Source organism: Rattus rattus, chromosome 6 (assembly GCF_011064425.1).
Source record: "Rattus rattus isolate New Zealand chromosome 6, Rrattus_CSIRO_v1, whole genome shotgun sequence".
In the NCBI taxonomy this organism is placed as follows: Eukaryota; Metazoa; Chordata; class Mammalia; order Rodentia; family Muridae; genus Rattus; species Rattus rattus.
The window spans coordinates 81,039,024-81,059,228 of record NC_046159.1 but is presented as its reverse complement, the minus strand read 5'-3'; the positions used below and the strand labels follow the sequence as shown (position 1 = coordinate 81,059,228).

Sequence of the window (20,205 nt, the reverse complement as noted above, 5' to 3'; positions counted from 1 at the left end):
GTTTATGCTTTCTTGTCATAGGAATTTTTTTTTTTGTCATCGATGCGTGGATGTGAAAGTACAATAATATTCTCCTTTTACAAACCATTGATATGTACAATATTGACTGTGCTATTGACACAAGCTATTAGATACAAGCCACGGGATGGTCAGCATCCTAGGTAGATGCAGCGTGAGAAGTGCTCCTGAGGACGAGGGCAGCTCAGCACTCTTGCTGCTAACAAACCCTGCCTGCTTTGCATTCACTGTGCACTCACAGTAGGTCCACGTCATCTTGTACATGTAAAACATGTGAGGACACTTTCATTTAAAGTCATTATTTAGAATCAGTTACTAAGAAGTGCACAGCTGAGAAGAGCCTCCTGAGCCAATGGCAGCATTCAATTGTCACAACTCCAGCCCCTATCTCTTGCCTGGGAGTGTACATTTTCACAGAAATTGAGAAAAAAAAAATCCTGCATTCTCTCTTCCAACTACTGAAGTATGGCTAATTTTGTTTTTTGTGTGTATTTCTGTATCTGTTCCATCTTAACTATTTGACAGTTGGAGAAATCTTCATTTTCATGTGTGAGTGTATGACATATACAGATACAAATGTGCATGCGTGTGTATGTGTGTGTGTGTGTGTGTGTGTGTGTGTGTGTGTGTGTGTGTGTGTGTGTGTTCTAAACTGCATGACATAAACACCAGCAACCTATGGTGGGGATGTACAAAGCACTGCCTTGTTCCTTGCTACTATATCCAGATAAAGATGCCAAAGCATAATATTTTCTTAATAATTTTATGAAAAAGCAGATCACTTAAAATAAAATGATTCAAATTCTGAACTATATGATTTTGTATTATATTTTTCCTTTTTTTAAAAATGTATTTTTATAGGAGAGACTTTATTCTCCCTCCCAGTCTACTCTCTGAATGTTGCACATACCATATCACCTCCCACCCCATTCCCGAGAGGACGTCCCCACTTCCAACCCCCAACCCACCAGACATCCCCACTCCCTGGGGCCTCGTCTCTTGAGGTTTAGGTGCATCTTCTCTGACTGAGTACAGATCTGGCTGTCTTCTGATGTATATATGTTGGCGACCTCATATCAGCTCTATTTATAATTATAAATTACAAACACAATTTAAAGTGAAAAGACAATTGAACTATATATAAGTATCGATTGTGTGTTTTGAGAGTTGACTCCTGCCCCCTCCCATGCTATCGCTTCATGTGAGTCAATATATTCAAATTTGAGTAAGTCAGGAGTAGACATGACTATGTAGTCACTGTATGTCTGAGGCAGCTGAGGAGAAGTAGCTTTGGAATTATGGCTACGTATAAGACATGTTCAGAAAGCGACATAGCACATCTCCATGGAAGCATAGATGATATGTTCATAGCTCTCAGATCCCTTGGAGCTTTGTTAAGAGTTTGTATTTTGTCCACCATCCACTCCTGTTAAAGTATCTTTTGCCAGTTTAGAAAACACAGTTCTTCATGCAGGCTCTTTTTGAAACTTTTCCCTCTACTCTTCCAGGTTCTGCAGGTGGGGTCCTTTGAACTAGACTAAGGGAAGATGGATTAATTATAGAACCAGGTTATTAATAGGTACAAGAAGCACCAAGGGAGGACTGACCAAATGGGCAGTAAGCATTGAAATTCTTGAGTATCATAATGAAAGAAGGGTAACTTATAGAGAGTGACCAAGAGGAAGGGAATGACTGCTTTTTACAAAAGCAGGTTATGGTATGGAGATAAATGAGAAAATAAATGAAGATAAGGTCGAGTTAGCATGACCTGCTGGAATCCTCTCTATTCCTCATGACTAAGGCATCAAGAATTGTCCTCTGGATTCAGCCCCCGTCTCTCCAGTAGAGAAAGGGAAGGAAGCTTTGGAAACTTGCACCTGATTTTAGACACATGTGTTGTGTCGGGGAGGGTGCTGTGCATGGAGCAGGGCACTTTTCTTGACCATTCCTTCTGTCGGTTGCCTTCAGGTGAAAATGGGCTCCACTCTAGACAGGTAGTTTTCAGGCACGACACCATTTTGTTCCTTCCCATGCCAATGTGGAATTATGTGTTTTCTGCTTATGCCACCATTTTAACATAAAATCCTGTGTGTGCTCTCTTTCTGACTGAAATTGTTGTCATCGGATTGCTTTAGTCATGTAAGCCAATAGCTATTAAACTAATTTCTTACAGTTCTGTCTCTGAATATTTTCATTCAAGTTAATGTAAGCATGTCACCAGAAACTTCAGATATGACGTTTATCTTCTAGTGGTTTTTGTTGTCTCAACATTTATAAATGGTTGAAATAAGTACTATGATAAATGAAATACTGATTGGGGAAATATCATACCATAAAACTGTAATTGTCATTGAATCTTTCCACTAATTATGTAACTCATAGTTTCTGTTGAAGGTCTGAGAATTTTAGAGACTAATTTGAGAAAAATGACAAAATTCATAGGAAGTCTTTAGTGCCACATTAATATTGATTGACACCAGAGGAGATGGCATTTTATGCACACCAAATTGTAATCTTTTAATTTTGTTTCTTATTAGGAGCCTTTCTCTGAAAATAACAAAAGACACTGATCAAGAGGCCCGGTGTCCCCATGTCAGCCGCATGCCCAACAGTCCTTCCACAGATTGGCCCCTGCAGGGCGTGGAGGAAAATGGAGGCATAGATTCTCTGCCATTCAGACTGATGCTCCAGGAGTGCACAGCAGTGAAGACACTGCTACTGAAGATGAAGAGAGTGCTGCAAGAGGTAGGGCTGCTCGGCAGTTAACACTTGTCCTTTCTAGTCTGCAACAGGTCTGCGGACCTGTTTATACCCTGCCCAGTCGCTAATTAATCTGGGGGCATTGAGCATAGGTCAGGTGTCCTCCTGAGCCTTAGCAGTCCTCATATACCAAATGAATAGCTTCCAGTTCTGCTGGTTTAAATAGATACTTAGAAGTTCACGCATAGATCCCCAGGTTCTATGAAAAGGAAGCTTAAGGACCAACCTTGTCTAATCTGTCAATTTAGGAGAAACAAGCGTCAGCTAGGCAATAATCCATCACTGTCTATAGGTGGAGAAGTCTGAGTTTTCTTAACCTTGACTTTACTGGGGACTTATCTATGTGGTAGTATAGAGGCAGGTTTTTAAAAGTGATTTTGCTCTGATCATAATCATCTCAGTATACCCAAGTTTGCAGGTGTTAATGAAATGTCTAGTGAATACATTTGCCCTCTGACAGCCCCTGGTTCTCACCTACTGGTTTTATGCTATCCTGTAACAGTGTCTCTACATCTTTCTCATTCATATTAATCAATTATATGGGGATATGTATACCTCAGAAACTGGAAAACACTGTATATTAAGGCATTCAACAAGTTCGTGCAGGTCAAATATATTTAAATTTTTACTAGTATGCCCCTTCATGGATGACTAAAACAATATATTGTTAACATGGCTGTTTTTCTGTGCATGAATGAATACGTTGGAATTTCTCCAGCTTCTGTATGATCTTGCAACATGCTCCTCTGTGAACATCAAAATCTTAAAATCTGTTATCTTAAAAGCTACTAATCTCAAAGTTTACAACATTTAACTCTTCCATGTTCTATGCATTGCTGGTCAAGGTTTTTAGTAAGAAATCAATACCTGTGAAAAGAGAGAGGAGGAAAGCGGAAGGTGTGTTCCCTACCATTCTGGCAGACTGAAGTTTATGACTCTGAGTACTTTCCACTGACTGTGGACTTTGAATGTGATCGCCACTGTGGACTTTTAACTTACTACTTTGAATTTACAAAGGCTGTTTTCTCCTCCTGTCTGGGTTCCTCATTAAGCAGAAATGAAAGAGAACTGATCCTTACAGGCGCTGCACTGTAAGCAGTAATTCCATGTTTGTGCTGTCGTCTCCCAGAGCACTGTGTAGGTGGTGCTGTGTGATCAACACAGGCTGCAGTGCTCAGAATGGACATCCTCATAGATACTTTTAAGAAATATCATCTACCATCTTGTTCTCTAAGACAGGGATTTTATTTTTAAATTGCAATTTCCATTTCACTACCAAATTTGAATATAATTTAGATTAATAAATTCTGTTTTAATTAGAAATTCAACTCTTGTACTGGGTTTTAAAATATTTTATGGAGGTCTTTCCTGTTAAGTTCCCACAGTATTTGAAATATGTGATCTTCCAAATTACCTTGTCTATGGAATTAATATTTCCTATACCATCTGAATATATATAGGAACAATATTTATTGGATTTATATATAATACTTTTAAAATGTTTATTTTTTGTTTCTGTTATCATTGCTATTTTATTTTATGTACATTTATGTATGTGTGCCAGAAGTGTGCACAGTGCCATCGGTGGTCAGAAAAAGGCATCATATCCCCTGAAGTCCAGTTCCTCAGAGAGAACAACAATCACTCATAACTGCTGAGTGGTCTCCCATCCCTACAATGTAATTCCTACTAAAATGTCTTACCCAGTATTTTATTTATTTTGAAGTGTTTTATTTCTAAATTACACTGAAAATATCAACTACATACTAAATCATGATAGCATATTCGTATTTTTTCTTTTAATTATTTTGTCATTAATAAAAGGTTGATCACATTCTATACTTTGCCAATTACTGATTCTTGCTCCTTTTAGCCACATAGTGAACTAAATCAGCTTTGTGAATCCCATTTGTTATGCTAGATTATAACATGACATTCTATTTTTATTGGTTATTTTATTTATTTACATTTCAAATGTTAACCCCTTTCCTGGTTTCCCATCCACAAATTCCCTATCTCATCCCTGTGCTCCCCAACCCACCAACGCATGCACTCCAGCTCCAGAACCCTAGCATGCCCCTATGCTGAGGCCATCCAGCCTCCACAGGACCAAGGGCCTCCCCTCCCATTGATACTGCATAAGGCAATCCTCTGCTACATATGCGGCTGGAGCCAGGGGTCCCTCTGTGTTTACTCTTGGGAGTTTTTGGGTCAGGTTGGTTGATGGTATTGTTCTTCTTATGGGATTGCAAACCCCTTCAGCTCTTTCAGTCCTTCCCCTAACTCCGCCATTGGATACCCAGTGATTAGTCTGATGGTTGGCTACAAGCATCCTCATCTGTATTGGTCAGGCTCTGGCAGACCCTCTCAGGACACAGCTATATCAGGCTCCTGTCAGCATGCACTTCTTGGCATCAGCAACAGTGTCTGGGTGAATGCAATTCTTAAAGTGAGTCCAGCAGTGAAATTAGCTACAACACTTTGCTGATGCAGATTTACCTCCTGGTGGGAGCAGCTATGTATGTAAGCAGTGGCTGTGGCTCTAGGCTAGAATCAGTTTCAAAATCCTCAGTGCTGAGTCCCAGCCTGCAGATGCTGAATGCTTTCCAACAGACTTTTCTGTGGGTCCTGGAATGGAGGCACTAGATAGGGTATTCTCGGAATGATATCACATTAAACACAGCTGACTCCTCCCTCCAACTGAGCACTCCTCCTGAACTCTGAGAATTCAGCCTGTATCTCCTTTTACTCAGTAGTCCCTCCCCTGAGAGATGTTCCAGTAGTCATATATGACCTTCTGACATGTACACTTCACACATACAGTCTAGCTTTCATATAAGAATTAAAAAAAATAAGTAGGTGATAAGCCACTCTTTTGTTACACATTGAGCATTTCCCTGTAGGTTACTAAATACACATCTTAGCATGTTACATGATTGATTCTGCAATTGCTAATTGCTCATCTCCAATGACGACATGCTAAGAGTCATGAATGAGTTGAGCTCCCCTTCTTGTCCTAGTGTCTGTTTAAACTGTAATGTACTTATTACTAAAATATATAAATGAAAGAAAATTACATACCACTCAACTTCTAGTCTAGTCAACCACTAAATTATTGTTCATGGACTAAATCTGGGAAATGTGAGTACCAATTGAAACGCAGATAGGATGAGTACTACAGACTCCCCTACCAAGCAGAGTTCAGTATGACTTTCTCAGCATATCAAATAGAGGCACATAGCAGCCATTACAGGGTTTAACTTGATCATGTCCCTTATACATGCTAAAGACTATAGATTGAACACCTAATCTTCTGAAGCTTTTCAAATCTTCCTATGGAAATGAAGCACTGGGATTCATTAACTGTTATTCTAAAATTTGTCTCCCAATTTCAATCCTGAAGATTAGAAGAAAAGCTTATAGACTTAGTGGAAGGAAACTTAAAGTTTGGTTTTCCCCATGAACCCTCACACCTTCCAAATATAGATGATGTTTGGTTTAAAAGCCATTATTTTACACTGAGAAGAAAAAAATACATACATTATAATGAAATTGCATCACTAAGGAGAAGAGTTTTTTAACATCTTGTATAACACTTTTATTACGTTGTCAGCTTGGTAAACCTAGGATTTCGGTAGTTGTGTTCTGTTGACATCTAAGCTTTGAATCCTGACCTTAAGTGAACAAAGAGAAACTGAACAGATCACATTCCTAAGTCTGGACTTTTTAAAAGTTCCCTTGCTCTTAAAAGGAGCTCAAAATTTTCTAAAGCATCAAATATAAACTATTTTATTAAAAGTGCTTAAGAAATTTAGGTATTTGACAATTCTATTTTGTATTTTACTTTCAAAAGTAGCCATAAAATAATTAACTCTAACAAGTTAAAAGTTTCTTTAAGCAGTGTTTTACTTGTATTCTATGAAAACACATAATTCAAAGGCAGAGTTTGTTTTATGTTCCCCTCATTTTTTCTGCTCTGTCCTAATCTCTGATATGGTTTTGTTGTTTATACTGTATGGCAATTGACCGTGAAGACAACTAGGAGGAAACATTAGATACCAATGAGAAACTGATACCTGGTAAGGTGACAGAGAGATGGACGTGGGTGCCTGGACCTCTTTGTCCTTTCTTATTAATGTGGCTGAATAAAATAAATCTTCATTTTCTGCTTTACATTGTCAGTTTGATTCTTTTAATTGTCGTATTAAGGGCAGGTGTACCAGAATCAAGTGTCAGACTTTCTCCAAAATAGAAGAAAAAATCCATATACTCATTTTTCTTTGTCACCAAATGGAAGTAAGAAAAAGCCGATGCCATTGAAAGGAGAAGGCTAGGACATGTTCCTGGAATAAAACTTCTCTAGAGGTCTCTGGAATTTTTCATTCTTTTCTGTCCATTTGAGGTCAAGTTTGTTATTGGATTTAGGGTGACACCCTGTGCCCAAAAAGAATGAGATTCCCTAGGAACTAACTAATGGGAGAAGAAAAGGCTGAGACTTTGTGGTCCACTAGAATATGACCTTGCCCTCTGCATAAAGATTTACAACTTGCCAGAGGTTCTTGCAGGGGAGGTGGAGCTGAGACAGTGATATGTGGGATGCCAAGCATTGGCTGAGCTGTTTAGTGATGCACATCTTCTGCCTTCTATTTGAACCTTAACCCTCATGTTGCAACCAGAAGGAAACTTGAGAAGTCCCTGGGTCCCTTTAACATGTTTTTTCAGTGGAGTCACATAGAATTACCTATTTTCGAGCCATTTTCCTCAATTAAACAGAAAAGGAAACCAAACAACAGAACAAACAAAATTAAATTACTGACAATAAAAAAATGACATTAAAAATGATGGTAAAACCATCCAGCCGAGACTCTGACTTCTTCAGTCCCACACCTTTTCAAACTTCATTTGGCAATTATGCAGTTTGATTATAATGCAAAGAATTGCGTGAACCAGGCAGCATTTAAACAAAACCATGTCAGTGTAAACTTATCAAGAGGAATATAGTCTGGCGAAGTAAGTCAAAACATCATGAAACTATTTACATTTAAAAATGAATATAATTCACGAAACTATCAAGTTGATAAAAATATTCAAGCTGTGGATCATTTCCTAATGATTTGTCGTATACTTCTGTTTTTGTTTTCTAGTTTAAGTTTTTATTTTATTTTTCTAAAACAACAAATGGCATACTTTTAAGGTTAATTTTCAGCATTACCTTCTTTGTGCCTCTATAAAACAAAAGAAAGTCTCCAGATAAGGAATAATTATAGTAAAATTGTGAAAAACCTTGGTGACCAGTCCTACAGCAAAGGTTAACTGAGGCTGAGGCTCTTCTAGCTCACTATGCAGCAGAAACAAGAGCAGCTCAATAGTCAGAGTAAGCACCAGCTTAGTGATCAGAAGTCTATTTCAGGCCTATCACTAAAAATAACATAGTTACGCTTTTTCTGCCATGCTTTTGGCTTTTGCTTTGTTTTACCTACACTTAAAAGTATTTAAAGAAATGTACAAGGTACTGTGACAGTTCTTTATGGAAAAAAACCCTAAAATAGTAGAATATCTATGTAATAAGCCTATGTAGATTTTCCTCTTGGCCCCAAATGCAAAGCAAGACTTTCTCATGCAATGCCAGGCAGTGCTTTTGAGCAGATAGGTCATTTCTGCATGTAGTTTCTTATTGCCCAGAGGCATTTTATGTTATAAGAGCTAAAAGTTTTAAGTTTAAGTTATTGTAAAATTATGGAGCATAGTTCATACTATGAGTACTAGAGAATTTATTATTACATTACAGATTTATATTAACATGAAGAAAGCGTACTGATAACAATGTTTCTTCCTTAAAAATGTAAAACAGTCAACATAAATCTAAAGAATAGGAAGAAATAATTGAAAAAAAAAGTGAAATAAAGTTTTGACAAACAGTACGCAGTTTGCAAAATCCAATGGTTTCATTAATGTTTTATAGAAAAAGAATTACTAATAAATGAAAACACAAAGAGAAACACACACACACACACACACACACACACACACACACACACACACACACACAGCAAAACTAGCTAAGGAAAACCAAGAAAGGAGGAGTCATTGCTACAGTTTGTACAGATGTGAGAATGGTAAGATTTTTAGGAACAGCAGGATATTAAAAATTAACCAATATTATTAAATATAAAATTTTATTATAAAAACCCAATAATAAAACTTAAATAGGAAATACAAATTTTTCAAAAATAATTTTAAGGTGATAAAAACTAAATCTGAATAGGATCAATTTTAAATTATTTAGAACAATAAATATCTTACAATATTTCTATCAAAAATAGCTCCCTATTGGTCATAGAAAAAGATTAGATGCTATATCAAGATGTCAGCCATGGATGAATAAAGGAAGGCTTGCGTGAGGCGTAGGATTGTCCTCCTAGTTCACTAAAATGTACCTGAGAACCAGCAACAGGCCAGTTTCTCACCATGTGTCTCCCTCATTGGGCCAGAGGATTTTTTGCCAACGTTCACTACCACAGTCAGCCACACAGCAACCAACAACACATATCTCTTGTATGCAAATGCGCTCCAGTCTTCATTCTGTTATAGCATAACAACTATAAATAACGTAAAGAATTATATAATATAAAGTATAAGCAATGGTTATCAATCTTCAAGCACAGCAACCAGGCAGTTTTCCACAATGAACTAATGTATAGGTTAGTACTTTCTTGATTAGCATCCAAAGCCTTTACATAATTCTCCATAGCTTTAATTCTTTCCTTTGTATTATTGATTCTGATCTGAGTTATCCCTTCTTATCATGTCCATATATCTACAGCTGGAGAGTGTTCCATTACACTTTTATTTTTTGAGAATTTCATATATGAATGCTAACTTTACTTCATGTCCCCCCTCCAACTCTTCCCACATCTTCTCCACTCCATCTCAGATTTTGTCCTCTTATTGTTTATTTATTGCTGTTATACACAAAACCTTATAAATGTAACCTATTTAGTTATGTTGCTTATCTTTATATGTGAGTAGGGCTAACCACTTGGTATTCAATAACTTCATAGGGGTTTCTTCTTTGAAGAATACTGATTCTCCTTTTCTTGGCTATTTTATTAAATATTTAATCTCAGTCAGGGGTTTCAAGGTAGAAATGCCTTTGATCATTCAGTTCCCAGATAAAAGTTATACAACTTTTATCTATTAAAATCTATTCTCCATCAATAACCCTGAGTTATGACAACATGTTTCATCTGGGTAGCTCTTAACTCCAATTGGCCAGCCCCTCGTGGTCATGTTTTCATGACCCACCTACCTCATGGTGTCTCCTCTCTTAACCTACTCTTTTCTCTCCCTCATGGTTTTCCTTTGATCCTAAGAACAGGAACTGAAGCTCCATCTACTACTTCTCCTCAGCTATAGGCTGTCAGCATTTTTATTTAATGAGCAGTTTTAAATTAGGGAACATGGTTACATATCATCATTTGATGTACATGCAGTTCTCTCATTCATAGGTCAACTATGCCTTGGTCTTGCGGGACAGTATTTAAAATGAAAAAGAAAATACATCAAAAGACCTAACCTCAACACTTGGCAGCCATTAATGCCCATAGCTCTCCATCTGGGGGTGGAGCCTTATGAGATTTTTCACACCCATGTGGACATGTTAATGGGTAGTGTTGTTTTTCCAGACTTATTTGGCCAACCATAATGTTATGATTTCATTGGAGCAGTAGCTCCCCTATTGATCTGGAAGCACAGTTTTTTTATTGGATTTTTAATTTATTTATATATCTAATGTTATCCCCTTTCCTGGTTTCCTCTTTACACATCCCCTATCCCATACCCCCTTACCCTGCATCTATGAGGGTGCTTACCCACCCATCCATTCTCGCTTTACCACCCTAGCATTTCTTTACACTGGGGCATCAAGCCTTTATAAGACCAATGGCGTCCCCTCACATTGATGCTAGATAAAGCCCCTTCAGCTCCCTCAGTCCTTCCCCTAACTCCTCCACTGGGGTCCCTGTGATCAGCCCAGTGTTTGACTTCTGGCATCTACATCTGTGTTGGTCAGGACTTGGCAGAGCCTCTCAGGAGACAGCAATATCAGGCTCCTGTCAGTAAGTACTTCTTGGTATCAGCAATAGTGTCTGGGCTTGGTATCTGCATGTGGGATGGATCCCCAGGTGGGGTTGTCTCTGAAAGGCCTTTCCGTCAGTCTCTGTTCCACACTTTGTCTCTGTATTTCCTTTAGACAGAAGCAATTCTAGGTTAAAAATTTGGAGATGAGTGGGTGGCCCCATTCCCCAACTATTGGCCTTGTCTAAACTCTAGATATGGTCTCAACAGACTCTCCCTCCTCTTTGTGGGCTATTTCAGCTAATGTCAACTCCTTGGAGTCCTGGGAGGCTCTTGCTTTCCTGGTATCTGGGAGTTTCCCTTTACTATCCCAAGTTCTCCATACCCCATTGCTACACACCTCTGTTGATTTCCTGATCCTCTGTACAGCTCCTCTATGTCCTCCCATACCTGATTCTACCCCTCTATTTCCCCTCCACTTCATCTCTTCTTCCTAGGTCCCCCACCACCCACTATTTCCCTCTATTTCCCTTGATTACTTTGTTCCCTCTTCTAAGGAGAACTGAAGCATCAACTCTTTGTTCTTCCTTCTTCTTGAGCCTCATGTGGTCTGTGGATTGTATCTTAGGTAATTCAAGCTTTTAGGCTAATATCCATTTATCAGTGAGTATGTAGCATGTGTGTTTTTTTGTGATTGGGTTACCTCATTCAGGATGATATTTTCTAGTCCCATGCATTTGCCTATGTATTTCATGAAGTCATTCTTTTAAATAGCTGAATAGTACTTCATTGTAAAATGTACCACATTTTCTGTATCCATTCTTCTGTTGAGGGACATCTGTATTCTGTCTAGCTTCTGGTTGTTATAAATATGGCTGCTATGAACACAGTGGAGCATGTGTCCTTGTTATATGTTGGAGCATCTTTTGGGTATATGCCCAGGAGTGGTATAGCTAGGTCCTTAGGAAGTACTATGTCCAATTTTCTGAAGAAGGACCAGACTGATTTCCACAGTGGTTCTACCAGCTTGAAATACAACCAGCAATGGAGGAATGTTCCTCCTTCTCCACATCCTCATCAGCATCTGCTCTTACCTGGGTTGTTGATATTTGCCATTCTGACTGATGTGAGGTGGAATCTCGTGGTCGTTTGATTTACATTTCCCTGATGACTAAAGATGTTGACATTAATTTAGGTGCTTCATGGCCATTTGAGTTTCATGAGTTGAGAATTCTTTTCAGCTCTGTTCCCCATTTTTAATAGGATTATTTGGTTCTCTGGAGTGATAACTTCTTGGGTTTTTTTATATATTGAATATTTTTCCTTTATCAGAAGTAGAATTTTTAAAGATATTTTCCTAATCTGTTAGTTGCAGTTTTGTCCTATTGATAGTGTCCTTTGCTTTACAGAAGCTTTGCAGTTTTATGAGATCCCATTTGTGGGGTGTTCTGTTCAGGAATTTTTCCCCACTGCCCATGTGTTTGAGGGTTTTCTCCCACTGTTTCTTCTATTAGGGGCTTCCTACAGGGATATAAGAATGGATCAATTTGCATTCTTCTACATGCTGACCTCCAGTTGAACCATCACCATTTGTTGAAAAAGCTGTCTTCTTTCCACTGAATGGTTTTAGCTCCTTTGTCAAAATCAAGTGACCATGGGTGTGTGGGTTCATTTCTGTGTCTTCAATTCTATTCCATTGATCTACCTGCCTGTCTCTGAACCAATATCATGCAGGTTGGTTTTTTTTTTTTTTTCACCATTGCTCTGTAATACAGCTTGAGGTCAGGAATGGTGATTCCCCTAGAAGTTCTTTTATTGTTAAGAATATTTTTCACCATTCTGGGTTTTGTTATTTCAAATGAATTTCAGAATTGCTCTTTCTAACTATATGAAGAATTAAGTTAGAATTTTAATGGGGATTGTACATTTAATCTGTAGATTGCTTTCAACAAGATCAGATAAACCATCTAAGCAGTCCCATAACCCTTAAATCAACAGAAGCAGTCATTAAAAGTCTCCCAACCAAAAAAGGACCAGATGGGCTTAATGCAGAATTCTATCAGACCTTCAAAGAAGACATAAAACCAATACTCTTCAAACTATTTCACAAAATAGAAACAGAAGCAACACTACCCAATTCATTCTATGCATCCACACTTATGCTGATATCAAAACCACACAAAGACCCAAGAATGAAAGAACACTTCAGAACAATTTTGCTTATGAAAATCAATTCAAAATACTAAATAAATTTCTCACAAAGCAAACCCAAGAACACATTAAAATGATCATCCATCATAATCAAGTAGGCTTCATCCCAGGTATGCAGGAATGGTTCGATACAAGGGAATCCATCAATATAATCCACCACATAAACAAACTCAAAGAAAAAAACCTCATGATCATTTCATTAGATGCGAAAAAGGCTTTTAACAAAATTTACCACCCCATTATTACAAAAGTCTTAGAAAGATCAGGAATTCAAGGCCCATTCCTCAACATAGTAAAAGCAATACACAGCATACCAGTAGCCAACATCAAACTAAATGAAGAGAAACTTGAAAAAAACCCACTAAAATCAGGAACTAGACAAGGCTGCCCACTCTCTACCTATTTATTCAATATAGTACTCGAAGTCCTAGGCAGAGCAATTAGACAACAAAAAAAAAAAAAGTCAAAGGGATATAGATTGGAAAGGAAGAAGTCAAAATATCACTATTTGTGGATGATAAGATAGTATACTCAAGTGATCCCAAGAATTCCAACAGAGAGCTCCTAAACCTGAATTTAAAAAAAAATCAGCAAAGTGGGTGTTATAAAATTAACTCAAACAAATCAGTAGCCTTTCTTTACTCAAAAAATAAATAGGCTAAGAAACAAATTAGGGAAATGACACCCTTCATAATATTCACTAATAATATCAAATATCTTGGGGTGACTCTTAACCAAACAAGTTAAAGATCTATCTGTATGACAAAAACTTCAAATTTCTGAAGAAAGAAGTCCAAGAAGAACTCAGAAGATGGAAAGACCTCCCATGTTCATGGATTGTCTGGAAGCACAGTTCTAAGTGTGCCAACACAAGTTTTTCATACCTTCTTGAGTAATGTTCCCTAAGGTTTATGTGTAGAAGTTGTGCTTTCCATGTGTCCACCAGGTCACTTGTTCTCTGAATTTTAAAGTTTTTTTTTTCTGTAATGAAATGCATCTGCCAAATGATGATCTTTCTTTGATAAGGGGTGATAGCTACAATTATCTTCATGTGTAAGGAGTAACTTTTCATTTCTTTAGGTAGAAGGCTGAGCTCCATTATGCTTTTTTCAGTGTTCCTTTTCTTCTTGAACTGCATGTTTTGTGTTTTTCTTTGCTTACCTTGCTCCTATTCACTATAGGTATGTGTAAGAGTTACCACTCATAATGACATGACACTCAACGCCTTGAAATTTCCTTTACCAATGCCATTAACCCAAACTCTTTAATTTAACCTAATGCAGATTTTTTGGACTAATTCATAAGCAGACACATTATTTTTGCCAAATATCACAAGAATGGTCTTTAGGTTACTTATCAATATTCTTCCACCTGAAACCTCTTAATCTGCAGCCCCACAATTAAATAATCCCCTGCATAGTCTCCCATGCTCCTTTGTGCTATGGCCCATTAAAACCTGCTAAAGTGCTTGACTGCTTTCCTAATCCAAAGACCCAATGTCTATGTTCTGCTACAAGCAACATGTTGATCACAATTATACCCCATGCCTGGTACCAAATAAGGTCTTTGTAACTATGAAGAGACACCATGACCATGGCAACTGTTATAAAATAAATAATTTAAAATGATCATATTGGGCCATTCTCATTCAAACCACTGTACTTATCTCCAGGATATTGATAACATTGTGAATCTTTCAAAATATCCTGTCATTCTGATCATTGTTGTGGTTCATAGGCATTACAGCTAGATTCAGCTATTGATTATCTTCCTTGGAAACTTGTATAGCTCCTTTCATTATTGTAAGCACATTCTTTACAGGTTGGGTCTATCTCTTTCTTCTAAATCCTCTGTCTTAATCGCTTTATGTCTTCAGCAATACGGTCTTACCTTCAATTTCTCGAAGGTAACTGGATGCCATAGCAATAATGTATATTACTTTGACGGGTCTCTTGGATTCCCTGATCAACAACTTGGAAGAAAATTCCCATTGCCTAGCACTAGGCTTTCTGTTAGATACTCTATGTCTTTGGAGGTATCTGCGTCACCACAAGTGCCATAACTTCATTTAAAAATATGTGTATCACCCTGTCCTCTTTCTCAGAGGAGGAGAGGGGAAAATGGGGGTTAGGGTGGAGAAGTTGTGTGAGAAAGGAACTGGAAGGAAATGGGGACTGACATTGGCATGCAAAGTGAATACATAAATTAATTAATGAAAAATATGTATTCAAACATATATAATTTTAAATAAACATAAAATGATATGATTCATTACAGTCTTTTCCAACATCCTTAGGGATATCTTCTCCTTTCCTCACTCATACCTCTCCCCTCAAGTGACTTTATGTCCCCTCAACCTTCTTTTACTATTTTTTCACAACACCTGGGTCCTACTATTCTCTTCTCTAGACCCTACTTCACCCCCACACATATACATAACACTACCCCACCCCCATACATACACATACAACATACCCATAACACACACACACATACACATGCACATGTGTGTCATGGTCCCTTTTTACATTCCTGATATCTGAGCTTACTCTGGATTAACTAGTCAGTCAGTCAGTTAACTAGTCACTTGCTCTTTTATTTGTATGTTTATTAAGTCGTGGCTTCCCTGGATACCAGTCCAGCAGCACAGGCTTTTGTCCATTAATTGACACTAAGTGTGTTTCTTTGCACAGAACATACTGCCACTTCAGATGGACTCAGCTATCTTTCTCTTTGGCCTTCTCTCTTTTTCTGGTCATATTTTTTTCAGTTCCAGAACTACTTCAGCTCTTAGAATAGTAAGAGGCAGCAACTGCATTATAATTGTCTTGGCAAACATCTTGCTCTAGTCTGCTTATTTGCAATGCTAATAGTATGCTGAGTGATGCTGCCTGATTTTCCCTTTTTTCCATAGTGACATTTTGGGACCTTTTTTTTTTTTTTTGAATACTACACATTCTATTGAAGTCTTCAGAATTATTACCTATCTTGCAGGTTGGCAAATGCACGACTGTACTTTCTAAAAAGCCTAGAAAATATATATTGGTATCCTCTCCCATTGAGTTTATGACTTTGGAAAGTTACTGGGAATCAATGGTTCTGGTTGAAAGGAAGATGTCTTTCATGTTCTAGAGATGAGTATCAAAAGTATCTTTCCATCTTACAATGTCTTTAGCCTGAATATGTAAATTCAAAAGTGGCCATAACTCACTAAAGTTGTTTGAATTGCCTGTTCCTCGTTTGGATTCAATCCATCAGGTGAAAGTCACACCCACAAGACTTTTCTAGGTGATCCCAGCTGTAGTCTAACAGATGCTTTCAGCTTTGAAAATCTTAATTGCTTTGTTGAGAGGTTCAATGGGGCATAACTCAAAATCTTAACAGAATACAGCTTTCATCAGAATGAGACTCTTGTTCTGCCACACCTCATCTTTCTGAATAGCCAGTGAATATTCTCATCCCTGTGACATATCAGAACTCACTGAATTATTTACATATAAGACAGCCTCACATGGATTGTCACCATGCAGTTGATGGTGTCACCTGTCAACATGATTATTTATAGAATATTCATTTTCCCCTTGGCAAACTGAAAATGAGCTATGACTTTTTCATACATATTAAGTTAGGGCAATGCTGCCCATTCTTTTAAAAACATTATTAATACTTACTTGACTACTCTGTTAAAAAACTAACAGCGTAAGAGTTTATTTATGTGGCCAATGTGTCATAAGCTCTACCTGACAACCTGTCATTTAGATAATGATCTCTTTGAGGTTCATTGAGGACTTGCAGGTTATTAATAGGGGGAGTCTCCTTATAAAAGGCCTCATTCTTTTTGAAGTTAGAAATCTTAATCTAGAAAACAGATAAAAGAAAGCATAATTCTGATTATTTTTCTACGTGAACAATTATATATATATTTTTCAAGTATTCTGTGAGAGCTTAAGGAAAGCAAAGAAACTTACTTCCCTGACTCTATCCCAGCTTTACTGATAACATTTTCTTTTTCTTTTTCTTTTTCGAAGAAGTTTATTAGAATGGTAAAATACAGATACATCATCAAAGATACATGAATATAAATTTTACACTGTAACTTAATAGCTACTACAGTTTGACTCAGGGTTGAAGAGTCTCTTATTATTTGTAATATTAATAATTATAGAGTCAGGTTGCTTGAATAATTTGCAAATATAATATGAGATGTACAGTGGAAATGAGGGTTGAGCACTATGAACATTAACTACTTCGATATCACATTTGTAACCAATTGTAAACTGATGGGCAACTTTTGTGATCTCATAAAGTTGAAATCTACCAGCTAATTCTCCTTAACAATGTGAAGACTGCACACATTAAATGACGCCAGTGTGAAAGTAGTCTTCACTATCTTGTCATAATCTTTACTACATTTGAAGGCAATGCTAGCTGAAACCATACTACCGGTATCGTTGCTGTAATCTGCTTTGATGGACTTGCTCTATTAAGGCACCTATTTTACCTCATAATTCTTGATAAGGGAACAACTACATCTCACTTGAGGTTCCTTTTCAGTTCAACAAAAAAAACAGGTTGGGACACATAAGAAATTATGGTGATTATCCAGGCTGTAACAGTTAGCTCAGAAAAAAAAGGGGGGGAGGATATAGGATACAGTTAGGACATCTATTGTACTTGCTGAATTATAATAGAGGTTACAGAAAGAGAATAAGCTAAAGTAATTCCGAATTTCACTGTTTTGGTACTGAGCAGAGGCCACTGCATTTTTCTGTACCTGAGGAGAGTATACAAGGAGAATCTGTGAGAGGCTGAAGGAAATGTAAGCCCTTATAAGGTTGCAGTATTTACTTATTTCATTGCAAGCACATGTGGCACATCTGGATCTGAATGTTTCCACATCTAGATTAAGATAGAAATATAGGTGAAGTATTCTTGACCATTTAGATCCTGCTTAAAGCTATGGATCAAAGAGTTTACACTTGAAGTGAAGATAGATTGCTTCAACATTTAATGATCAGAAAATCAGGAAAGACCAGAGCAGTGTCTGTCAGAAAGAAAGTCAAAGTGAAAAATGCTGCTGAGAATTAGGAAAAGGTGAGCAAGGGCTAGGTTTCAGAGTTAGCTCCTCAATTTAATCCCAACTTCAGACTTCAGAACATCAATATTAACCTACAGGAAGAACTAATTTGTAAGCAAAAACCTGGTTTACAATTAATAATCAATCCTTCTTGCTCCTCAATGTTTGTCTTATTCCTTTACAAGGAACTGCTCCATGAGTTTGGAGGATGTGAAATTCCTCATCTCACCAGGTTCATGTGGAAATGGATGGTGTCTCTATAATCCTGGCACTTGTGAGATTCTGAGGCAGAAGGATTGCGAGTCTGAGGGAGCCTGGGCCACATACTAAAATCTTATCTCAACAACAGCAATGATAAATATTCTGTGGACTTCTATGTTTATTTTAAAGTACAGGACTTTTTAATCTTATAAGGATACAATAAATTATATTATGGCAACTAACATTTTATGTAGCATGTCCTCTGCCACACACAGTTGGCAGGGTGAGAATGACAGTGTAGAGGTAATGAGGGTTTGTGCCCAAGACAACAAGTGTGTACACAAAAACAAGTGTGCACACAAATCTTGATATTTCATATTCACAATTCATTTCTTATACTTCTTTAAAAATCACAGTGTAAATATGAATGTTTTTGTTATGTGTAAAAAGTATACACAATTTTTTTAATTGTCTGTGCTTTGAGAGGCCCCTCTGTACCAGACCTGTTATTTCAGTCCACTGGCCCATCCTGTGAAAGCTGCAGGGCTGTTGTCAGCACTTTTCAGACAGGGTGTCTTTGAGATTCATACAGTGTCTAAGGCAAATGGAGTATGGTGCTGTTGAGGACCCTCTTCCTGTCACCTGCTGTTTACATTTGCATTGCTAAGAGCCACCTTCCTTCTACCTAACTGGTATAGTAACCCTCTAGGCTGTAATCACATACCCTAGTTATTCGAATAACCAAAAGTAGTGTTGCTATGCGTGTCAGGATTCCTGCTTTCTTCACAAACCCTCCATCAATGCTTCCCTGGTAAAACAACCCTTCACTTTCATGTAATTCTAGTATCAAACATTTCAAGCTGCAGCATAGCATATGTACAGCAGGTGGCATCCAAGTGTCTAGGAAGCTTCCCTATGGAGGGCTCCTCCTGTTGGGGAGGGAGGGAGAGCTCCAGGGCTATTAAGTAAATAGTGCTAGAGAAGGGTTTTATCCTCCGAGATGTTTTTGTTTGTTAGCTTGATTTTTTTTGGTTTTGTTTTTACTGATATCCTGGGCTTGTGCGTGTGTGTGTGTGTGTGTGTGTGTGTGTGTGTGTGTGTGTGTGTGTGTGTGTGTGTGTGTTGGGTGGGGGCATGTTGTTGTTAGTGATGGTGGTGGTTGTTTGGTTGTTTTTTTAACATCAGAAAGAAGCCATATTTATCTACAGTGAAATGTCTTTTTCTAATTGTCATGCTCAGGAAAATGGTTTTACAAGTTAGATCATATGCAACCACTAAGGAGGTACATTGATGTGTTGAGAGATGAGAATCTGGTAACATGCTTACATAGAAGAAAGCTAACAATAACTAGCATTTTAACCTCAGCGAAAATAAAAATCAGAGGGCATCAAATTCAAAATATATTGGATTACTATTTCAGAAATTATATACTTAAATATCTTATTTTCAGTGACTTTTTAAAAGTTAAATAAGCATAATTACATAATTACTGATATACTAGAAATGAGTTTTGTTTCTTTCATTAGATGGTCTTCTGGATCAAATTCAGGAAGTCTCTAAAGAGAAAAAGCAATTATGAAAGAATCACTATACTTATAGGAAAAATTAGTTTAAAAAGCCATGAACATATACTCTATATTATGGATCAGAAGACATCTTCAAGTCTAGTTTGATAATATTTTTGGCTTTTCTTGTGATAGCATCTGTATTTCTCCGATCCACCTAAGTCGTGCTAGACAGAAATCATATTACATAAATGATCAAGTGTTGCTGTTGCCCATGAAACATTATTTAAAAGGGCAGACAGTTGTTTAACTTTCGGATCTGCTGGGGGCCAGTTACTCTACACTCCCGTGGAGTAG

The 20,205-nt window shown here is 37.5% G+C and overlaps 1 protein-coding gene across 2 annotated transcripts in view; it reads left to right on the top strand.

Moving 5' to 3' along the window:
- The window catches only part of Ccser1 (coiled-coil serine rich protein 1), a 1,322,544-nt gene that overhangs the window by 548,282 nt on the left and 754,057 nt on the right, over positions 1 to 20,205 (top strand). For both annotated transcript variants that reach the window (XM_032906396.1, XM_032906397.1), the window contains exon 6: positions 2,556 to 2,763. In XM_032906396.1, coding sequence (XP_032762287.1) covers positions 2,556 to 2,763 — 208 coding nt within the window. The remainder of the gene's footprint in view (positions 1 to 2,555; positions 2,764 to 20,205) is intronic.